Source organism: Vicia villosa, unplaced genomic scaffold (genome assembly GCF_029867415.1).
Source record: "Vicia villosa cultivar HV-30 ecotype Madison, WI unplaced genomic scaffold, Vvil1.0 ctg.000334F_1_1_1, whole genome shotgun sequence".
In the NCBI taxonomy this organism is placed as follows: Eukaryota; Viridiplantae; Streptophyta; class Magnoliopsida; order Fabales; family Fabaceae; genus Vicia; species Vicia villosa.
Window position 1 is genome coordinate 351752 of NW_026705148.1, and position 22996 is coordinate 374747.

Below are 22996 nucleotides of genomic sequence, written 5' to 3' on the forward strand. Positions count from 1 at the left end.
TCTCTTTGTCCATTTGGACGTATTATTTATGTTTATGTCATTTTCTCTTTGTCCATTCGGACATATTATTTATGTTTCCGCTATTTTTCTTTGTCCATTTGGACATATTATTTATGTTTCCGCTATTTTTTATTTGTCCATTTGGACATATTATTTATGTTTCCGCTATTTTTCTTTGTCCATTTGGACATATTATTTATGTTTCCGCTATTTTCTCTTTGTCCATTTGGACATATTATTTATGCTTCCGCTATTTTTTCTTTGTCCATTTGGACGCATTGTTTATGTTTCCGTCATCTTCCTTTTGTCCACTTGGACCATATTTGTACCTTTGAACTAAAACATTAATAATCAAGATAAAACTTTAAAAAAAAAAAAGCACTTTGCACACTTGCACCTCTATGGTTTTCCCTCTTATTACTTTTTTTTAATCATACCATCATTTAAGAAAAGTATTAAATGCATAGGAAAGATCTTATAAATTGAGAGTAGGTAACTCCTAATTGCTTGCTCAAACACATTTCATTTACAAACAACGTGTTTTCAAAACTTCTCATCTATTTCCCAAAACTTTCATCTGGTATTTGAAGGGCATTATTCCCGGTGAAACTCTTCAGAGACCTATGTGACCTATTGTCCATCTTCACTTCTTCTATTTCCAAATCAATAAAGCATTTAAACAAAAGTGAGCTAAGCAATTAAGAGCCCATGGATAACCATGGATACAAAGGGTGCTTAAAACCTTCCCTTTGTATAACCAACCCCCCGAACCCAAAATCTGTCAAAAGGCCTTTCCTGTTCTTTTATGCCTTTCCTATTTGGATAAAATAAAAGTCGGTGACGACTCTTGCAAAAAAAAAATATCAAAAACAAAAAAGAGCAAGGAGTCAGTTCGCAAAAAACCGAGTTACAACTAATACAAAAGTAAAACACATATTCCAATCACATACAGCCATTATATTTTGCGTTGGATATCCTTTTCTTCCAATAAATCTGGTTTACTCACTTGCACTCACTACACATGACACATGTGTACCATCAATTGCTCCTATAGCATTCTTAAAAAATGGCCAATAACGTTGATCATTTTTTATTTTGGCATGGCATTCAAGAAACATAGGATATTCAGGTTTAACATATTTGAAAGACAACTTAAGACAAACATGAAGTACCCGATGAAAATATATACTTACATTCTCACCTGAATGTTGGAATCTTTCTTGAATCATTCTATTACCTACTCCATGGCCTACAACGACTAAAAACATTCCAACCATTTCTTCAACCCCCATACGACTAGAAGAAGTTAATCCACATTCCATTAATTCAGTGCAAAATTTATGAAAAACATATTTTTCCATTCGAAACATCTCATAACAACGCGTGGGATTCCCTTGTAATATTTATTGAACCCATGCATGACCTGTGAGTTGACTAGTTCTACATGGCTCTTTACAAAATTATTAACCGCATACTCACCAACTAGTGCTGCCACAAAAAAAACATTTTCAAAATCATCATCATCTTGTGTATTGTATTCAAAATATTCATTCCAACCATCCATTGTTATGAATGACAACCTGTTATGAGAGATCAAGTTGTTAAAGTCAAGTTGTTAGAGATCAACCTGTAACTATGACAATTCATTGAAATTTCAAATTCATAGTACATAAATATACCATATAACATAACTTCATTAAAATTTAAAAACCATAATACATAAACATAGAACCATATGTTACTGCAACCATATAACATAACTTTATTAAAATTTCAAAGCCATAAGAATAAACTAGATCCATCACGTCTTCATTAATGGCATAGGGTTATTTGCTGCAAACTTAAGCCAATTCAACCTCCTATCCTCAAAACCTCGCAATGATACAAACATCTCACGTGCTGGCTTAAACATCATTAGCTGACAACACTTTGTATGAAATTCTAAATCATTTGTAACTTCATCCATGTTTTGGATCTCACCCATCACTTCACCAATAGAGAAATTAGTTGTAGCCTCATTTCGTGACTTACAAGTCTCTACAATTACATTAACAACATCAGCTATTGTTGATGAAGGAGTTACTTTTTTCTTTCCTTTCTTTTCAACACCACTTGTTCTCTTTCTCTTTTGTCCACTACTTTGGTTAACACATCCTTGTGAAGTATTCAAATTAATATTTGCAAATTCAAATGTTGCTCCAACACTTGCATCTTCACTATCACCTGAACCTCCTTCCATATCCAAGCCAACATCCTTATCATTATCATCGTTACCTGAATGAACCTTAGGTAATATTCCACTCGATGGTGTCCATGCATACTCTCCATTAGCCACTACATCCTTGAAAAGTGTGGTGAGTTGGTGACCAAACGGAAGTCCCTTGTCTCTAAATTTTCCATATAGAGGGTTTTCCTGCATATTCATAACCCATAATGATAAAACATAAGGTAAAAATAAACTTAGAAGTATTACTAAATAACATATTTATGATTTGCTTACCAATTGTTTGTTCTCCCACCACTCATCAGGTGCATCAAAAGTATTTTTCTCATAATTCCACCCTAATCCGGTAACTTTTCCAAATAAGTTATACCATACTCTCCACTCTTTCCTCAAACTATCATATCTATTCTTTAATTTTGCCTTGTCATAATTCCTCCCAGATAATCAATTGAATTGGGAAACAATGCCTTGCCATCCTTTTTTAGTAAAACTAGTATCAATACGTTCACCTTTAGTAACTTGATCCAAACATGCTTTGATGAAGTTTTCGGTGGCTCTAAGATCCCCCCAACTTGCTTTGGATCTTTGAACTTCATCATTAGTTGAAGGAGGGTTTGCAGAAACTTTTCTCTTTAGTGTATCCATAATACTATAAACACAAAGTAGGATAAAAAATGAAATAAAAAATTCTACAGACTATGATATCATATATATGATCAAACAATACTTGCATTTCTAATTTACCATAATATCAAGACAAATGAAATCCAACCTATATATGGTACCATGCTTTGCATTTCCAATATACCATAATGTCATGCATAAACAACACACTCAATTTTTCCATTAACATTAATATTTCTGTCATTTTATCAAACACATACAAGGCATTAAAAACAGAAAAAAATTATGACAATTTACTGCATAAAAAATCAAATAAAATCTTACTACTCACCTACAGACTTTGAAAATACAGTGGCTTTTTGTTTCTCACAAACACCCTATATATAAGGAATAGGAAATATGCAATAAATTCAGCCAACAAACACAATCTCTACAACTAATGAAAAGAGATATGCAGTAAATTAGAGATTCAGAAGATCTGCTATAAGGTAAAAAAATCGTTTCACAATTGACAAAATTAAATCTTGAAGTGATGTGCAGTAATGAAAAAGTAATAAAGATGAGAAGAAAATTTATTTTTTAGTGAGAAATTGGAGAAGAAATAATGGCAATTAGGTAAGTATACCTGTAAAAGAAAATTAATGTTTTCATTCAATTCTATCTTGAAAAACGCAGATGTGAAAGCTCCAATTTGTGGCTTTTGGTTTAACTCACATTCAGATAAAAAAGCAAATCAGAAAAAGTGCTTTTGGTTTTACCCAAACATTATTACTCCCTCCGTTTTTTATTTTAAGTCGTTTTGGAAAAAAAATTGTATTTTAATATAAGTCGTTTTACAATTCCAATGAATAATTAATGCTACTTTCCTATTATATCCTTAAATATTTATTATTCTCTCTCCTTTCATTTATATAAATTTATCTTCCACATGTCATTAATGAAGGATAATTTTGTAAAAACTTTCATAATTTCTCATTTTCATACAACAATTATTATTTTTCTTAATCTGTGTGAAAAGTCTAAAACGACTTATAATAAAAAACGAAGGGAGTATAAAAGAGGGTCCTATATTTTTGTGTCTTGGACGTGAGTTTGTGGCTCTAAACGCGTAACCAAACAGGCGCTTAGTCAAAGATGCAATGATATATTAAAATTCTTGTATAATCACATTTATTGTTTATTTTATAGGAAAGGAAGATTGAAAGTAACGTTCATTTGAAGCATTAATGTTATACTGAAGCATTAATGTTATACTACTAATTGATAAAAAAAACGTGAGGCCTAGGCACTCGCCTAGCTCGCCTGCCCCTTGGTCCGGGGCTGATTACACATAATTATAAAATGTTGAAAAAAAACTGCTGGGACTATTCAGTAGATGCATCTACGGAAGCAACTTAACTTTTTTGCAGAAAAATTCATTGACAATGTGAAGAATGTAGTAGTTGAAAGTGATTATTTACCTGAAATTCAGACTCTTCTTGCTCCCTTTGATTTGTTGTACCAAAAAATTTGAGTGTTAGAGTGAAATAAGTTATTGATGATGTAAGGGTTTTAGTGTGTGAAGTATGATGAGTTTGGAGAAATGAAATAATAGGGGGAATGATCACTCTAGTTCAAACTATATCAGACTCTTCCGTAGATGCATCTACGGAACAATGTGGTACTAAGCTATTCCGTAGGTGCATCTACAGAACAATGTGATACTAAATTGTTCCGTAGATGCATCTACGGAAGCTTCCTTTAAGACATTTTAATGTGAATTTTTATTTTATATACACTATTTTATTACCTTTCCGTAGATGCATCTACGGAAGGAATCAAATTTTTTTAAAATTTAGAGTACTTCCTGATGTAGATCTACAAAAGCTTGGGGCAAAAATAAAATTTTGCGTGGTGTGTAAGATAACTATGAGATGAGTTGAGAAACTTTCAATATTTATAGTAATATAAAATAATGAAGCATATAATAACTAAAATTATATTTACCCCACAAATCAATCTTTCTTAATAACAATGATGAAAACAAAAAGTAGAAAGAACAGCATCTTACCAGGCATATTCCCCTATTGAAATAAGAACGGATAGAATCAAATAAGTGTTTGCAGAATTGATGTCATGAAGTAAAATAATAATAATAGTTTTGTTTTCTATATATTATCTAAACAATATAATATTTGTGAGTTGAGTATATAATAACGGATTATATTTAGTATTTACACGTAAAATGCATGTGAAATTTAATATTTTTATTGTTATATTATATCATTCCTTTTTCATCTCTCTAGCTGTTAATAGAAAAAGAAAAAGAAAAAAAAACTCAATTAGTTTTCTTCAGAACACGAAAAAAAAAATTCACATTTGACTCTGCAGCTAGAGTGAGACAACTGACAAAAGCGATGCCGGAGGAAACGACGTCGATTGATTACGCCATGGAGGCGGCATCCGGGCCCCACTTTTCCGGCCTTCGACTCGACGGCGGCCGACTGTCATCTTCTTCCCCAACCTCTTCTCTCGCTCCCAATTCAACCCTAACCGCAGATTCTCTTCTCAACCAACCCTTCGTTATTGGTTACTTTCTCTTCTCTTCTCTCTCTTTCGCTCTGTTTGAATTTGAATGGAATGAACAACGTGCGGTGATGGTGCAGGTGTTTCCGGTGGAACTGCTTCTGGAAAGACTACTGTTTGTGATATGATCATTCAACAGCTTCACGATCATCGCGTAGTTCTTGTCAATCAGGTACTGTGCTACTCCTACATTACAATAATTGCTTAATTCTTTCTCTTCGTTCAATAATACTGTACAATTTTTTTACTGTATAGGATTCGTTTTATCGTGGATTGAAACCGGACGAGTTGGAGCGAGTTCATGAGTACAATTTTGATCATCCTGGTAATTCATTTGATTGATTAATCAATCATTTTAGCTTAGACTTTTGAGTAAAGTAGATTCACTTTATTCCTCGAATGTGTGAGACTGGAATTAAGAAAATTGGCTAAAGTAATAATTTTGTTGACTAATATTTATATCGTTTTACATGTTTATCCTTAGGAGAGAGAATTATTTAATGTTTGTGTAAGAGTATTTAATGCATATTGTAGAAAAAATGTAATATAATTAGGGGTATTTGTGTAAAGAAATGATTGATGCACCTTGAAATGTGAAGAGCGTTGTATAAAAAATGATAGGAAAAACTCAAGAGGATCTTATAATTAGGGACAAAGGTAGTAGAAAGCAAAATAAAATTATCTGAATGTGTCTTTTATTAGTCAGTTTGGCTTTTGTATGTGTCTTTTATTGATTAGTTTGGTGTAACTTGTGAGGGTTGAAGATGTGATTTACTCTACTTTGAGAGTAGAGAAGCCTTCTAAGAGGAAGATCTAATTTCTCATTCCATAATCAACGCTTTAGTCAATACAAACTTATATATGAATATTTCTTAACAGAATTTGTAACAGGAAATAACAAAATGCTAACAAACTTATTCTAAATTGTAGATTAGTCCCCACTCTATCTCACCAAATGGATTTTCTATAGTTGTGGGCCTCCAAATCGTAACATTTGATCATCAGATACGATATTAGTTAAGTTAGGTCTATGTCTATGAAATTTCTAACTGACACACTCATAAATGTTTTTGTAATTCCAATACATTTTGGAACTATACTGACACCGTCTCACACATCTAGGGACCAAAATAATGGTTTAATCTAGTGTTTAAACTTTAAAGTACATACATTGTTGGTGTAAATCAATTTTAGTCCATTAGTTTGCCACACCATACTATTCTTATATAAACTTGTTTTGAAATTGATTTTAAGAAGTAGCAAAGTAGTGGTTTTTTATTGGATGGCGGTGGAAAACTAATGTACGCCAATAGTAACAGTCCTTTAAATGAGGCTCCTTGTGTTTGTTTATTGCAGATGCTTTTGACACAGAGCAACTGTTAGAGTGTATGAAGCAGCTCATCAGTGGCCAAAGAGTTAAAATTCCCATTTACGACTTCAAGAAGCATCAACGCTCTTCTGATAGTTTTCGCCAGGTATACAGTGTGGATCATGTGTCTATGTCTATATTGACATTGCCAGTTTTAGGTCACCTATTATTTTTTTAATTAACTAAACAAGTAAAAGCGTGTGTGTAAAAAGAAGTGTCTTTAGAAGGTAAGACGGGACTGGAGTTTTAAATAAATGCTGTGGTAAGTAACATTTGTGTCATAATACTTCGATATTGTGGAGAATCGTGGTCAAATGTGATTCAGTCTCATTCACGGTCATGTTAGTTTTCCATGGACAAAGCCATGCTTCAGCATGAACACCAAAAGTCCTTCTCCTCACTGAAAGGGCTGATGAGAAATTCAAAAACTTTGGTAGTTGTTTCCTGTTTAGAGTTACTTCATTAGTATCTCACACACAAGACAGGAGTTTTTTTTTTTGAAACACACAAGGCAGGACTTGATTGGTTTTATGAATCATACACATTGTAAGCATTTCATGCTGCACCTAATGAAATCTCTGTCCCATGAGCGATGAAATGTATCATTTGGTTTCTGTCCGAGTACTGGATACTTGATATGGTACAATTACTATATGACATGAGTACGGGGATACGGTAAATTCTTAAAAATCATAGCGCTGTGTTACAAGTTACAACCTGGATGAGCTATCACAAACTTCTGATCTATGATAAATATAAATATTTTACTTAAATGCATCATATCTGCAAAGGTGCTTTGAAGTTTTTAATACATATGTGGATGATGACAACAATTTACTTAAGATACTTGTGATTGTAACAAAAAAGAAAAGTCACGTGTATTTTATCTGTCTATATCAAAATTTATTATTTTCCTTGTGAACATGTCACATATGTATTTTTTCCCTAACCAATGTCCAGTTTTACAAAAAATATCACTAGTCCTATGTAAATTAAGGCTCGACTCGATTCAATTGCTTAACATATACTGTCTAAAACTCATTGTATCATTTTCATCATTTTAAAAAGCATAGCCTCTAGGTTTAATTCACCAAGAGACAATTCCATCAATTCAAGAAATTGGTCTCCACGGTCATCAAATAGACCACATACATCTTCACTAGTGTGCTACAACCGCGTCTATTCTTTCTTATATGATATCATTAAAGAATGAGTTCTACACACAATAATAATGAAGAACAAAGTTGTACAGAAAGCTATAGATATTCCTAAAGTGTCAGAAACGGCCTCCCAAATGTATCGGTCAATATTTTTGTTATAATGTTGAAAAATTTGGAGGATATGTATCTAGGGTATCATATCGGACTAATATGAGTATGACACTGATACTTCAGCAATTTTGGAGTAGATGGGCTTCATATGTGCCATTAACATTTTCTTTTTCCTATTTGAAAGTATTTTTGGTTATTTATGAATAGTAATTGACATTTGTAGTCGATGCTCAGGTCAATGCATCTGATGTCATTATATTGGAGGGAATTCTTGTATTCCATGATCAAGGTGTCCGTGATCTGATGAACATGAAGATCTTTGTTGACACAGGTTTGATACATTTTTATTTTCATGTCAACAACACCCTCCAGTGATGTGTCATGTCATGTGCAAATATTTTAACAGTCTACAAATACAGCAGAGTGTGTGAGATAAGAAGTCTTGAGTTGCCCCCCCTTCCCTTACTGTATACAACATCAGCATAACTAAGCAAAAGTTAGTTATGACTGACTGTAGAATAAGGCACCCTGGGTGTTAGATTAGACGAGCTATAACTAGCTGGGTTCAGTTATGGCTGAATCAATTAATCATTGTAACAGATTTCACTGAGTATGAATCACTTTTTCTGTGAATTTTCTCTCATCCTACCGAGTGCTGTGATTACTAATTATTTGGAATCATTTTTCTGTCTCTTTATTTCTCCTATTATTACATTTTTGTGATGTATTCATATAGGTGCTTGGAAACATATATGCATCGTTTTTTAAGAATGTGAAAATATATACTCCTAGAAACAGAAAATGCACATCAAAATTGATGTAGTACTGAAGCTGTGGATGATGAACCAAGGGGACACTAATTATTGTCATAGTTTTTTAGAATATTTGAGAAATTAACTGAGTAGAGTAACCTGGATTATATTTTTTAACTGTGTAGGATTTAAAACTTTCTAACCAAAACCAATAGGCATTCCGTTGATATATTTTAAAGATCTATACTACCTTCTCCCGAGTAACTTTATTTTGTGAACTGCAATGCAACTTCCCTGATATGTGGTCAGTGACATGATATAAGGGTTTAGTAAACTCATTTCTCTATATATTTCCTACATTCACGGTTCACCTCCTTTTCATTTCTGTCATTTTGTGGTAAATTCTTTGATTAGCTACTGGTCTTGATTGAAGACCCACAAGAGGTTGCTATTATTTTATTTTATGCAGTGTTGGAAGCTACCCTACGCTTCCTCTCTTTGTTTAATAATATATTTGGTTATTAATTGCATACAGATGCTGATGTGAGGCTTGCTCGTAGAATTAGACGGGACACAGTGGAAAGGGGCAGAGACATAAACTCCGTTCTTGAAATGGTAAGTCCAGTAATTTAACCAGGAGTCGCGGTTTTACAACAGTTAGGTTAATATTTATAACTCTTTCATACAAAATTTATATTTTTAAGAAAGCTTGACATGTAAAATATAGACAGAATTTTATATGCTTATTCCTTATGAGATGTGATCAATCGCATTGCATGGTTATTCCTAACTGCCTTAATGTTGGCTTTTGTAGTATGCAAAGTTTGTTAAGCCTGCTTTTGATGACTTCGTTCTACCATCAAAGAAATATGCTGATGTGATCATTCCTCGTGGAGGTGATAATCATGTTGCCATTGATTTGATTGTGCAACACCTCCGTACAAAGCTTGGTCAACATGATCTATGCAAAATATATCCAAACGTGTATGTTATTCAATCTACATTCCAGGTATCTTTGAACATAATTTGTCTACTTTTTTTCCATTTTAAATAATTGGAAATTTGCAAAAGATCCTGCGTTTTACAAGTCATGCAGATAGGTTGGTTTTTATGGTTAAGGTTATCAAGTCAGTTTAGTATTTAGTTCATAAATATTGAATAAACATTCATAAGTTTATAGGTGCTTACAAAGATGTGAGATGAAACAATTTTTGAGAGTTGAAGTGCATAGGCTAGTCTCAATTTATAAAAAAAATCGTTAAAAGAATCTTAGGGTCTATTTGTATTGTTTTATTTGAGCTATTCTATTGGCATAAACACTTATCACAAACTTATTTCCTAAGTTGTTTTCAACTTATTTCAATAAGCTCTCCAGGACAATTTGTAAAAACAGCTTATGGATTACACAAAAACAGTTCTACTATCTTGTAAAATAAACAGTTTGACTTTATTTTATCTTGTGTCATAGAAATAGTTTTTTCATAAGCGCTTATATGACGCTTATATGATAAGCACTTATACTATAAACATTTTAAATTTTCTTTTCCTATAAGTTTTATTGGAAGGGTTTATCCAATTTAACTCTTCATGTTTAATTTGGACATACAATCAAGATTTTTATTGGTTACGGTTATATATTTCAGATAAGGGGGATGCATACATTGATTCGTGACACGGAAATATCAAAGCACGATTTTGTATTTTATTCTGACCGACTTATACGCCTGGTATTGTATGCTTTATCGCTCTGATGAACATTTTTACTTAATGGCGTTTTAGTACTTACAGATATAATAAACTACCTTTGCTGATTTTGGTCATCAGGTTGTTGAGCATGGTCTAGGTCATCTTCCTTTTACCGAAAAGCAAGTTGTTACTCCAACAGGCAGTCATCTCTCTTTGTACTCGGTTCTTGCAGTTATTCACTTTTTATGTTTATATCATCCTCTCTATTATGGGGAACAATATTTATGCTTTGTAAACTGGAATGTGTATGGTTAAGAAGCAATGGGACACAAAGTGATTCACGTTGACACCAATTAATTAACTGAAATGAGGCTTATATTACAGGATCTGTCTATACTGGTGTTGATTTCTGCAAGAAATTATGCGGTGTTTCAATTATTCGAAGGTGAGCTAAACTTTGAACTAGGTATTAATTTCCACAGGTCCAGTTCAAATGATAGGTTGCTCCCATAAATGCAACTTGCAACTAATAAAATTAGTTCCTTTGTTTCACTCTCAGATGCTTGCTTTAGATGTGCTTACCATCTAGAATTTTGAATCCTTGTACTAAAACTTATGCACTTTTTCCTTCTATCTTAGGCTGTTTCCAGTTGACTGAAAATTTTTCGTTGTCCTTTTATTATAGTGGTGAAAGCATGGAAAATGCACTTCGTGCATGTTGTAAAGGCATTAAAATTGGAAAAATTCTGATTCACCGGGATGGAGACAATGGAAAACAGGTAGGTAAATTATTTGGAATACATGAAGTTGACTATGGCAGCTCTCATCTATATGTTTTCTATGGTAGTTTGTATTTAATGATAATACTTTTCTGAGCAGCTTATCTATGAGAAGCTTCCCAAGGATATCTCAGAACGGCATGTCTTGCTTCTTGACCCTGTCCTTGCTACAGGTGAAATGTCATTCCACTATTAATTTTTCCACTTAATCTTACTGTGACATATTATGAAAGGCTTTATTTGCTTAACTCTTGATAGAAGTGGTAGTCATTTTTTATAAGCAAATTCATTAGATGAGTACAAGGGAAGGGGTACTCAAGCAAGAAGAGAGTAGAGAGAGAGATAACAGAATTTTAGAAATTTCCAATATGATCAATCCTGTTATAGTAGGAGTATTTATAGAGCAGTCTTAAGTAACTAACTCTCAACAGAATTCAGTTAGTTGTAACCTGTAACCAATCTCTAACTGAATTCAGTTAGGAACAATCCAATGGAAAGGGAAAGGGAATTGGGCCAAGATCCAATTCCTAATACAACTGAAAGCCCAATCTTATATTCCTATTAGCCCCCCTTCAAACTCAGGGTGGTTGATCAAGTGTGAACTTGTCAATTATTCTTAGTTTGGTCCTTAGTGTTACAAACTTATTTGTGGATAAGGGCTTGGTAATTACATTAGCAGCAGGAATGTGTGACTCTACCAAGCTCTTATTAATCACTTTCTCTCTGACAAAAAATATCACTTCCTTTCTGATAAAAAAGATGTCCCCTACATCCACATGTTTTGTCCTGGAATGTAGTACATGATTGTATGCAAGAGACACTACGCTTAGATTATCAAACAGAATTCAGGGGACTTGATGCTTGACTTTGAGTTCCTGATTAGTGATTGAAGCCATAGGATTTCTGCAGTTGCATGAGCTAGGCTTCTATATTCTGCCTCAGCACTTGATCAGGCAACCAGTGTCTTCTTTTTGGCCCACCAAGATACAAGATTAAGTCCTATACACCAGAAGTGGATCTCCTGTCACCAGGGTCCGAAGCCCTGTCAGCATCACGAAAATCCTGTGATGGTGATAGGTAATAGAAGATTAGCTGGTGAAAGTAGAAGGCCATGATTGGTTGTGGCCATGTTGGTCATGTTTCGGAGATCCCTAATGTACTTGCTCTGAGATAGCAGCAATGACCCATTGGAGAGATGATGAACTTCAATGCCAAGAAAGCAGTCCAGTTGACCAAGGTCCTTGAGTGAAAAGGAGAGATTTAATTTGGTGAAAAGTTGCTGAATGTGAAGCATAGACAAGCACAAGGGTATACTGAGATGGAGTGTGAAGCATAGACAAGCACAAGGGTATACTGAGATGGAGTGTGAAGCATAAAGAGAGAAGGGTCACACTTGCTGGTTGTGATTTTTAGGGATGGAAGATTACCTTTGAGTCTATCTAAGCAGGCTCTTAGGGATTGTTTTGAGGCCATATAAGGCTTTATTGAGCTTGCAAACTAGGTCAAGGCCTGCTTTTTAAAAATCAGGGGGTTGAATCTTGTACACTTCCTCATTTAGAAATCCATTTTGACTACAGTAAGAATGTCTCTGTGTAGTCAAAACTTTCAATTTGATGAGACCCCTGCCACCAGCCTGGCCTTGTACTTTTTAATTGTGCCATCAGGATTCTCCTTAACTCTGAACACCCATTTGCATACAATGGGTTGTCTATGTGAAGGAGGAGGAACCAATGTCCATGTGTTGTTCTTCTTCATAAAAGCATCATATTCTGATTGAATTGCAGCATGCCTCTAGGGGACTATTAGGGCTTGTTTGTGTGAATTTGGTTCAAGGTGAGTTGGGAGAAGTGTGGGGGTGAAGTCTTGGTTGAATGATGCCATCTTTGGCTCTGGGTTGCATAGAGTGAGAGTTTCGAGGATGAAATCTTGGGGCAGGTATGAGTGATTTTTTTGTAATGGCAGTAGAGGGTGAGGTGATGACAGCAGTAGATGGGAATGACGGATGTTGATTGAGATATGGAATTGGATGTTGTAGTGGGGATAGATGTAGTGTGTGAATTGGTGGCATTTTGAGACATGGTGTATGTGTTTGTATGTTGACTCAGTATGGTGTGTGAGGTATTGGAGTTATCATTTGGAGATGTTAGATTATGGCTTGTGTGTTAGCTGGATGTGGATACTAATATAGGTGAACTGTTTAAGTTACTGAGGTTAGGTATAGTGTTATGATTGGGTGTGGTATGAGTTAAATTGGGTAGGGCATTGGAGTAAATTGGAAAGTAGATGATACAACAGTCTTGGGTGATATTGATTCTGACTCGGAGTTTGACTCTGACAGAGGGGCAGGGAACAATTCAGGATAGGGAAAACAACTTCCATTGAATATAACATCTTTAGAGATGAAAACTGTCACTAGGATCTAGGCATCTGCAGCCTTTGTGGATAGGTGAGTAACCAAGGAATATACATTTCTTTAAATCATGCTTTGTTTGAATTTTAGCTAGCTAGATACCACATAATCAGGTAAAAGCTGAAAGCAGGAACTAGAAACTGATTATTTGTTTGAATCATGCTCAACTTATGGTTTACTGAATCCATTTTTTTTGCACTGTTGATGAATGAATAATTATAATTCATATCAATAATTTTACTGCAGGTAACTCAGCCAACCAAGCAATTGAACTACTCATTCAAAAAGGAGTGCCAGAATCCCACATTATATTCCTGAATCTCATTTCTGTGAGTTTATTTGGATGCTTTTCTTTACAAATACAATCATGGTTATTTGATTAGAATTTCACTCTATTTACATGCACTGATTGTGTGAATCTCTGTGATTTCAGGCTCCTGAGGGAATCCACTGTGTGTGTAAAAGGTTCCCATCATTGAAAATTGTCACATCTGAGATTGATGTCGCATTAAATGAAGAGTTTCGTGTCATCCCAGGATTGGGTGAATTTGGTGATCGCTACTTTGGCACCGATGATTGATCCTCGAATGGTGGATACATCTCTTAGTCAACAAATGTCTTGGCTGCATTGTATTGAAATATGGAAGATTTAGAAAATGGCTGCTATGTGATTTTAGGCAATCTGATTAGAATAATAGGAATGCAAACTCATTCTTTGGCTGATATGCATCATTGGTTTTCAGTTTATTGAATGTAGAGATAAATCCTAGCTAGATGATGATGCTATCATACAAAAGTTGGAGTAGACAATTCTATCTAGTTCAGCAAAGGTTATTTGGAAAAATATTGAATAGGCACCAAACTCAAACTAAATCCACGGTGAATCACTTATATGCAAACTTGCTATTATATTCCACTAATTTTATCTCATATATGGATATTAAATTTAAAATACAATTCATTTATATTTTATTCGTCAATAGTATCTTTTATTCTTATGAAACTAGTAAGGTACTTATCCATTCACATCGCTCAATTCTATCTTTATGCATATTTAAAACAAACAAAGAATATAAAATTTTAAAAAAAGTACAACAGGGAAACCAATTCATCATCTAACCAACACATAAGTGTATTTTTCCAATCTAATCAGCAGCAACAATGACACTAATAGTCAGTACCCCATTTGTTTTGATGTACTTTGGTCTCTTAGCTAAAACCATAATAAAAAGGGAAATGTTAGAGTTATCTCACTCTATTGGATTTTTGATCCAAATGTCACCCTTTGAAAAAAAATTCCTCAAATGCCATCTTTTTAAAAATTTTCAAATGGCGGATGTGGCTGATTCCTTCACGTGGCCGTCGTTCATTTGATAACACAACTCAAAGTAAAATATATCTCAATTAATCAAACCAAGTCAACAAATATACACAATTGAGAAAAAGTAAATTTTAGAGTGAATATGCTCATGATCCCAATGAAATGGCCAAAACAAAAACATTAATAGTAAGAAGTTGAAGTCATAGAAGTGATTTTAAATCCTTGAACATTAATAGTGAGAAGTTGAAGTCATAAAAGTGATTTCAAATCCTTAAACTCGACAAAACTATAGCGTTAGCTGCGGCTTCTCACTGCTATAGTAGCATTTCTCATTGAAGCTTTGTTTCAGTCTCTAATACAAAACTATATTAGATCACTTTCATTTTCTTAAATTATTACTGCAGTCTAGTGTACATGTCATTGTTGTGTTAGAGTTAGTTCTTTATGGCTAGTAAATTTATATGCGAAATCCATAATCTGTAATTTCATTTAATATTGTAGACTTGAAATCATTGAACACACACTAATAATTTCATAATGGATGTAAAACAGTGACAGTGTAGTGTTTAGTCACCATAAAAAACACAGAATTGCATATAGTTTAACCCACTAAAACAAATGACTCAAAAAGTCACGAGTTGTCTTCAAAACTTTATAAGTGTCCATATGAATGTTTCATTTTTTTTTTGGACACTATGTATGTTTCATTTAGTCAAGTCATAACTATAGCGGTCAAATATATGTTTGTTACACAAATAGACAAAAGAATCACACATTAATTATGCCAATGGATCTAAAGAATTACTGGTTTTATTTGGTAAAATTTTGTGACCATATGAAAGGAGTCTTTTATTATGATACTGGTTTACTTAACAATGCCATCATATTTATTATAATAAAATGAATGTATCTCTCGTTGACTTATAATACTTGTTGTTTCGGAATGCACTAGTCATGTTAGATTACTTTTGTAGTATTGTTTAAGAATATTTAAGATATCAAGTTATTAAAGTTGAAATTAGTTATTATTGGAGAAATTTAGAATGGAGCTCCAAGAATCAAAGATAGAGAGAGATAATTAATAGACAAAGTAAATAATATAACAGAACACAACGTTTATTTAATAATTGTACCCGTACAACAGATACACATAGATACATAAAGTTTATTTAATAATTGTACGCATAGATGATTTTTTTTAATCAAAATAATATTAACCGAAAAATTAAGGGTTCTTCATCCTGTCTACACGATAAACAAAAAAACAATCCGACTAAAAATAAGAAAAGAGATTACCAACTAATCAGAGTTACGAAACAAAAATGAAATTATCCATCTTACTTGATACAAAAATGAAAACTGGAATTGCAATTTCTTTTTTAATCCTTTTACTCATTTCTCATGTTCCAACAATGCCGGTCAAAGTTGCCTTGGAAGAGGTCTGATTACTAGCCTGCTGGAATAGTTATTGTTGTAAGGTACCTCCTTGCACTCTGGTCACCACCGCAACTACCGTCGTTTCATAGATACATAATTTTATTACACAAATTATAATAAACTAATTATTATCATTGGAAGGTGGAAGATGAGCGGAAACAACTGTAGTCGCGGTGGTAGTTACGGCAGCGACCGGAGTGCAGGAGGTACCTTGCAGTGACAACTACCTCTAGTACATTGTGGGCGAGTAGCCGAAACGACGGTAGTCGAGGTGGCAGCCGGAGTGCAAGGAGGTAACTTGCAATGACAACTATCCCCGTACATTGAGGGCTAGTAACCAGACCTCTAGCAGAGGCAGCTTCGACCTACATAGTCGGAACAGGAGAAATGAGTAAAAGAATTAAAAAAGAAATTGCAATTCCAATTTTCAATTTTGTTTCAAGTAAGATGAATGTGATGGATTGATTGAGGCTGCCATTAAGTCTATTTATATTGCTATGAAATTGATTCATAATGTGGTGGGGAGAGTAATGGAAGTTAGGCAGATTTAATTTCTTCAACAATAATAGAATTGTACTGGAATCCATATGTTACATCTTAAAAAAGAAATTTGAACCCCAATCACTCACCCCTTGAAGAGTTTGGCAAAAAAGATAGAGTACTCGTTTCACGTGAGTTTGGCAGAAGAGAGAGATATTTTCAATGCTGCATTTTAGCTTATCATTAGTTAATTCAGATTTTCTTTGGATAACATTTTCCAAAGGTACACTCACCATGTTTCTACTTCTCATTGGGCGTGGGAGGTCACCTGGTAAGTAACATGTTATTATTTGAAGACTAAATTAAATTTTGTTTTTAATCTCTCTCAATATTTTCTACATAAATAAGATAAAAATGTAATTAAGTTTATTATTATTATTATAGGAGATGAAGATGTAATTAAATTTTCAACGTACAAAGTTTGTTTGTACTCCATTAACTAATTAAAACTAGACTATGACCCGCAGAATGTACGGATATAGATTAATTTTATTTTTAAATTTTAAATTTTAATTAAAAATAAAATATTTATTTTATGAACATAATTATTCAACATATATTATAGAAATAATTTATTTGATACAGAAATAATTTATTTGATATAAAAAAATATTGGATGGGTTATTCACAAATAAGTATAAATTTTGTGCGAAAGAAAAATATATTTTTGGAATATGAAAGAGATATGTAGTATATTATATATCTAATATGGTAAAGATTATTTCTATTGAAAATAATGAAAAAAAAGGCCTTTAAATCCTAAAAAAAATAAGTATATTTTAAAAATTTGAAGCACATATGAGATGATATAAAAAATTATCATTTTAAATAAATTTTAAAATATGTATTTTGAACCACAACTCAAACAATTTATGGATATTTTTTTTAGTAATTTATGAGGATGATGTATTATTTTATTTTTAAAAAAAATAAAGATGAAGACAATGTATTATTGTTGAAATAGTTAAATATTTAAAATTTGATTATAAATAAAATATTTTTTTATTAACAATTATTACTAAAAGATTATAATTTTATTTATTTTTATTCAACTATTCTCTACTAATGAGAATTAAATGTCATTTTCGATTAGTGATTTGATTTTATGTTTGTCTGATTTGTTAATTTCAAATATTTTGAATAAATTATTTATTTAATTGAAATTATTTAATTTCATTATCATATAAAAAGATATCACTCACACTAATGAATTTAAAGAGTAATTATTAAATTTTAAATTTGTCTGTTTAAACCGTTTCAAATATTCTGAATAAGCTTTAAGATATAGATATAAGGGTGCTGCTAACCAGTGCCCCGGAGCACTGGATAAGAAGCATTAAATAGTCATTGATTCTACTTATTTTTTTGGAAGAAAAAGATAATTAAATGTTAAATTAACTATCTATCCATAGTTAAATATAGTATTAAATCATAGAAATAAATTTATTTATTAACTCTTTGTCTCTTTTACTATATCCATTATTTAAAGTGTCAAATTACACGTTTTTCAAACAAAATAAACTTAAAAAAAGTTAAACAATAAAATCTAACATAAAAATAAAATAATAATTAAAAAAACTCAAATAAACATTCATATTTAATTTAAGTATTAATACAAAAATTTAAATATTTTGATAAAATCCAAAATATGAAGAAAAAAAAACATAAACATATGATTGAGTCTCCATTATACTTGTTCATCAACTTCATGAGCATATTCCTGTTAGAAGAAGAAAAAAATGTAAGCAAAAAATCATTTTAATTAGAAATTTAATTTAATGAATTTAATAATATATTTGTACCTAAACTTTTGAAAGAAGGATTGGATTTAAATTGGCATCTTTACAATTTTTCTTTTTTTTTCTGTCTTCTTTTTTTCTTTTAGGGGACATGTAACAATGTTATGTCTTTCACCTTTGCATAATCCACAAGCATTCATGTTATGAGATAACTCTTTTCCACCTTTAATTCGTCTTCGTTTAGGACGGCCTTTTGTTTTGGAAATTGGGGGACAATGAATAACTTGTTGTGAACCAGCTTCATTATTGCAATCCATTATTTGATAATCAACTACTTCATCATCTGCGTGTGATTCTTGAAGCCGCCATCGTGACAACAAGTAGTCATTAGGGATTCTATGACAATCTTTATGAAGAAAAACACTAACAATGTGGCGACACAATATCCCCCAAAATTCAAATAGTTTGCAACTACATATAGCTATTTTACCATCCCAAAAGACTTGATGTTTCTTACTATTATCATCTTTATAGTATTGCAACACTAACACATTACCATTCTCATGAAGAATTGAGTATTGGATGGATCTTTCAAACTCATCTTGAAACTTCTGAAAAGAAAAACGTGTGAGAACACTTTGAGCTTGCTCTTGTAATGGTGACATCAACTTCATATTTGATCCTTTGCACTTTTCTAACATTATATCAAGCTCTTCTTTTTGCTTAATATCATCAATTGCTATATCAACCTGAAAATAATTTATAATTTTTTAATACAATAATTCAGAAACAATTAGTATTAATATAGTTAAAAATATGTCATACCTGCTTTGCAAAGTCAGTTAAACTTGTGTGGGAATTGATGAATCTCTTAATGAATGCGTTAATACTCTCTGATCTTCCAGTGGTTGTCATTCCACCAAAGAAATATTCACGAAGATAAGCGAGTGCCCAATACTTTCTAATCTCATACAATCCTTTCACATGTTTATTTGTCTGCAAGTTATACTTAGAAACAACTTTTGGCCATTGATACTCAAATTCTTCACATGTCTCCAATTTATACAATACATAAAAATCAGAACACCATTTTGCATATTTTTCTCGAAGTATAGCATTAAACCAAGAACTAAACTTGAAAGTTATGTGCCATATACAGAAACTATGCTTTGTTGATGACATTTCTTTCGAGATTGCTTCTTTCATCCATGGATCTTGGTCGGTTAATATAGTCCTCGGTGACTTCTTCATCAAATTTATAAAAGTCTATAAAAAAAGGATCAAATAAACAAATTAAATAAAAGGGATTAAATAATCAAATTAATAATCTTCAATAAATAATTACCTTCATTAACCAACGAAACGCAGACATTGTTTCATTCCGTAAAAGTGCGCATCCAAAAAGTATAGTCTTTCCATGGTTATTCATACCCACAAAAATTCCAAACGGCATTTCATAAGAATTTACCTTGTATGTAGTATCAAATACAACAACATCACCATATTTTTTGTACCAATCAAAGCAAGAAGCAGAGGACCAAAAAATATGTTCTAGCCTTTTCTCTTCATCAAGTGTATAAGAATATTGAAACTTTGAGCAACTCTTTTTTGCATTCTCACAATAATTTAGAAGATCCACAGCATCACTTCCTTCAACTTTTTTATTGGCTTTCAAAAAAAGATTGCGAATGTCCTTTTCAATAAATGGAAGATATCCATGCTTCACATTTTTCTCTAACTCTAAGATACGCATTATTTGTCTAACAGTAAGCCCACCTTCTTTTAATAAGAAAATACGATCGTAATCATTTTCAGAGATAGTTCGATAAGAAGGTAAAAAACGCACATCTGATTGAGTTAGTAAACCATGATTGTGTTCAACAACAAATGTTGTAACTCGCCACTCACTTGGAAATATATCTTGAGACTTTTGTAGTTTAATTCGTAAATGAGCTTTACATTCACACTTTGCTGATTCTCTTTTTCTCTGTTCTTTTGATGGTTCAATGTTTTTCGAGGAAACTCTATCTTCACGATGACAAAAAAAATCACGCCGACTAATAATTCCATCCTTTTGTTTTATGAACCGACCTTTTCGAATTGAGAACCCGTGATGATATGCATATCTCTTGTAAAAGGTAAATGCTTCTTCTTCAGTAAGAAATATTTGACCAATAAAAGGAACCATATTTGTCTCATCACAAACTTATCTTCATCAACTTCTTCTAAAAAATTATTTATAACAATATTCGGACTTGAAAATATAGGATTTTGACTCTCAAAAGTTCCAATTTTTTCAACTTCTAACATGTCTTTCTCCATGATATTATGATCAAAATGATCAAAACCTATTTCTGAATAACCATTTTCTAAAGAAATATCATCAGTTGGACTCTCATTCAAATTAAAATTTCTTCTATTAACAATATCCATTGTTTTTTATCTACAAATAAAAATAATACTATAAAAATAAATTATAAAATCCTATTGTTAACGTTGAAGAGTAACAAAAAAAAATATAATTCTAAAAATAAAATTATATTCTAGTCAAAGAAATACATATAGTAAGAAATTATATAATAAAATAAAAATTGAAATATTATATAGTAAGAAATTATATAATAAAATAAAAATTGAAATATTATAGATTAAAATCATGTACCTGTAGTTTTGAAATAATACTTCAACAATTAGAAGCAATGCTATGAATAGTAAAATGGCGGAAAGAAAATAATACTTCAACCATTAGAAGCAATGCTATGAATAGTAGAATGGCGGAACGAAAACTTGTAGTTGGAGTAGTTTTAACGGAATGAAAAGTGTTATTTATGACCTTCTTTTCAAATTGCAACGTTTTAATTTTAATTATCCCTATTAATAATCTATGTTTTTTAAAAAGGAAAATATTAATGGACCTATAAAATATTTAATGTCCCTTAACCAGTGCCCCGCCCCCGGGGCACTGGATAGCATTGTGTTACATATAATTTTATTTAATGTTTTGCAATGTAATATTGTAATTATTTATTTAATAGATTAATAAATAATAAAAAAATATTTGTATTTACAACACTCACTTATCAATGACACACACTTATCAATGAGAATTAATTATTAATTTCAATTAATGATTTGATTTTAAGTTTCATTTTCAACCTTTTCAAATATTTTCAATAAGTTACTTGTTAAATTGAAATAATTTAATTTATTGTTTTTTAATGGGGTTAATACTACTTTATCCCATTAAAAATAATTAAATATTAATTTTTAAAAAAATAAAAAATAAAAAAAATAATTTAAAAAAATCAACAAAAAAAATAAAAAAAAAATCAATAAATTTTTTTTAAAAAAACAAAATTAAATTCCACGTGGCAGTGCTGACTGTGCCACATTGCTTATTTGTTGTACAGTCAGCACTCCCAAAAATGCCATGTAGGCAAGATTCTAAGAATCTTGGCCAAAAAAATTGATATGGAATCTTTATTTTGCAAGGTTTGTCCAATAGGTTTTTTTTTTAGAGGGGGTAAACCGAATCTCGCCTATATGGCAGGGAGATAAAGTAGTATTAACCCTTTTTAATGTGATTTTGTTACCGTTTTAATTAGAAGATTTTTGCACCAAACACAAGACTTATTCACACAATTATTCAAACTCTTTTTGTTTTTCTTTTTCAAAAATTTTTCATTTTTTTTTCTTTTTCTTTTCTTTTCCTTTTCTCATTTTTTTCTTTTCTTTCTACACCTCATAAACCAACCAAATAAGTGCACGATGAATCTCTCCCCAACTTGAATTCAACCAACATTAATGTGTGAATACTCCACACTTTCTAAGAAAAGGTAAAAATTCATACAACAACACAAAATTGAAGGTTCAAGAAAAAAACAACAATCAAAATACATACAAAAAGTGAAATCAATACTCATGGACAAGCATCAAGTTCCAGCAATATGGATTATGACAAAAGGCTCAAAGGGGTTACAAAAGATCACACACTCACAAAGTGAAATGACTATTTGGCTAGGTAGTTGTGCTCAAAATGAAACAAAAATGTCTTGATCCTTTTTATGCAATCATATAGTCAACATAAACAAAAGATTAAGCATAATAAAATCCAATTAAAACAATAATTGTGGTCTCCAGCATATGTAAATAATGGAAAGTTACCTCACAAGAAAGGTGGAAACTAAAGTGATTCACAAATGAACAAGTATACAAAAGAATAAATGACATAAAATTTGTAAAAAGACTAAGTATCATGAATATGCTAAAGTCTAGAAAG

The 22996-nt window shown here is 31.9% G+C and overlaps 1 protein-coding gene, 1 long non-coding RNA gene and 2 pseudogenes across 2 annotated transcripts; 1 reads left to right on the forward strand and 3 right to left on the reverse strand.

The window, feature by feature from the left end:
• Positions 1-1715: 1715 nt before the first annotated feature.
• Positions 1716-3347, reverse strand: LOC131626896 (L10-interacting MYB domain-containing protein-like; annotated as a pseudogene).
• Positions 3348-5125: 1778 nt separating this feature from the next.
• LOC131626909 (uridine/cytidine kinase UKL1, chloroplastic) lies at positions 5126-14608 on the forward strand. The gene is made up of 14 exons (XM_058897745.1): positions 5126-5416; positions 5494-5585; positions 5669-5738; positions 6770-6888; positions 8288-8384; positions 9341-9420; positions 9620-9814; positions 10449-10532; positions 10630-10690; positions 10876-10936; positions 11177-11270; positions 11371-11443; positions 13927-14009; positions 14114-14608. The coding sequence occupies exons 1-14, from the start codon at positions 5245-5247 to the stop codon at positions 14258-14260; spliced, it is 1428 nt and encodes a 475-aa protein (XP_058753728.1). The 5' UTR covers positions 5126-5244; the 3' UTR covers positions 14261-14608.
• A 1484-nt stretch (positions 14609-16092) lies between these two features.
• On the reverse strand, positions 16093-17161 carry LOC131626898 (uncharacterized). The gene is made up of 2 exons (XR_009291342.1): positions 17068-17161; positions 16093-16803 (listed from the first exon to the last, which is right to left on the reverse strand). It is a non-coding gene; the product is annotated as an uncharacterized LOC131626898 (long non-coding RNA).
• Positions 17162-18780: 1619 nt separating this feature from the next.
• Positions 18781-21150, reverse strand: LOC131626902 (protein FAR1-RELATED SEQUENCE 11-like; annotated as a pseudogene).
• Between the last annotated feature and the right edge of the window lie 1846 nt (positions 21151-22996).

Excerpts from the sequence above, each read along its gene's own strand:
- LOC131626909 (XM_058897745.1), top strand. The coding sequence starts at position 5,245 with ATGCCGGAGGAAACGACGTCGATTGATTACGCCATGGAGGCGGCATCC. Across the intron at positions 6,889-8,287 it reads CTTCTGATAGTTTTCGCCAG|GTCAATGCATCTGATGTCAT; the intron begins GTATACAGTGTG and ends GTCGATGCTCAG. Across the intron at positions 8,385-9,340 it reads GAAGATCTTTGTTGACACAG|ATGCTGATGTGAGGCTTGCT; the intron begins GTTTGATACATT and ends AATTGCATACAG.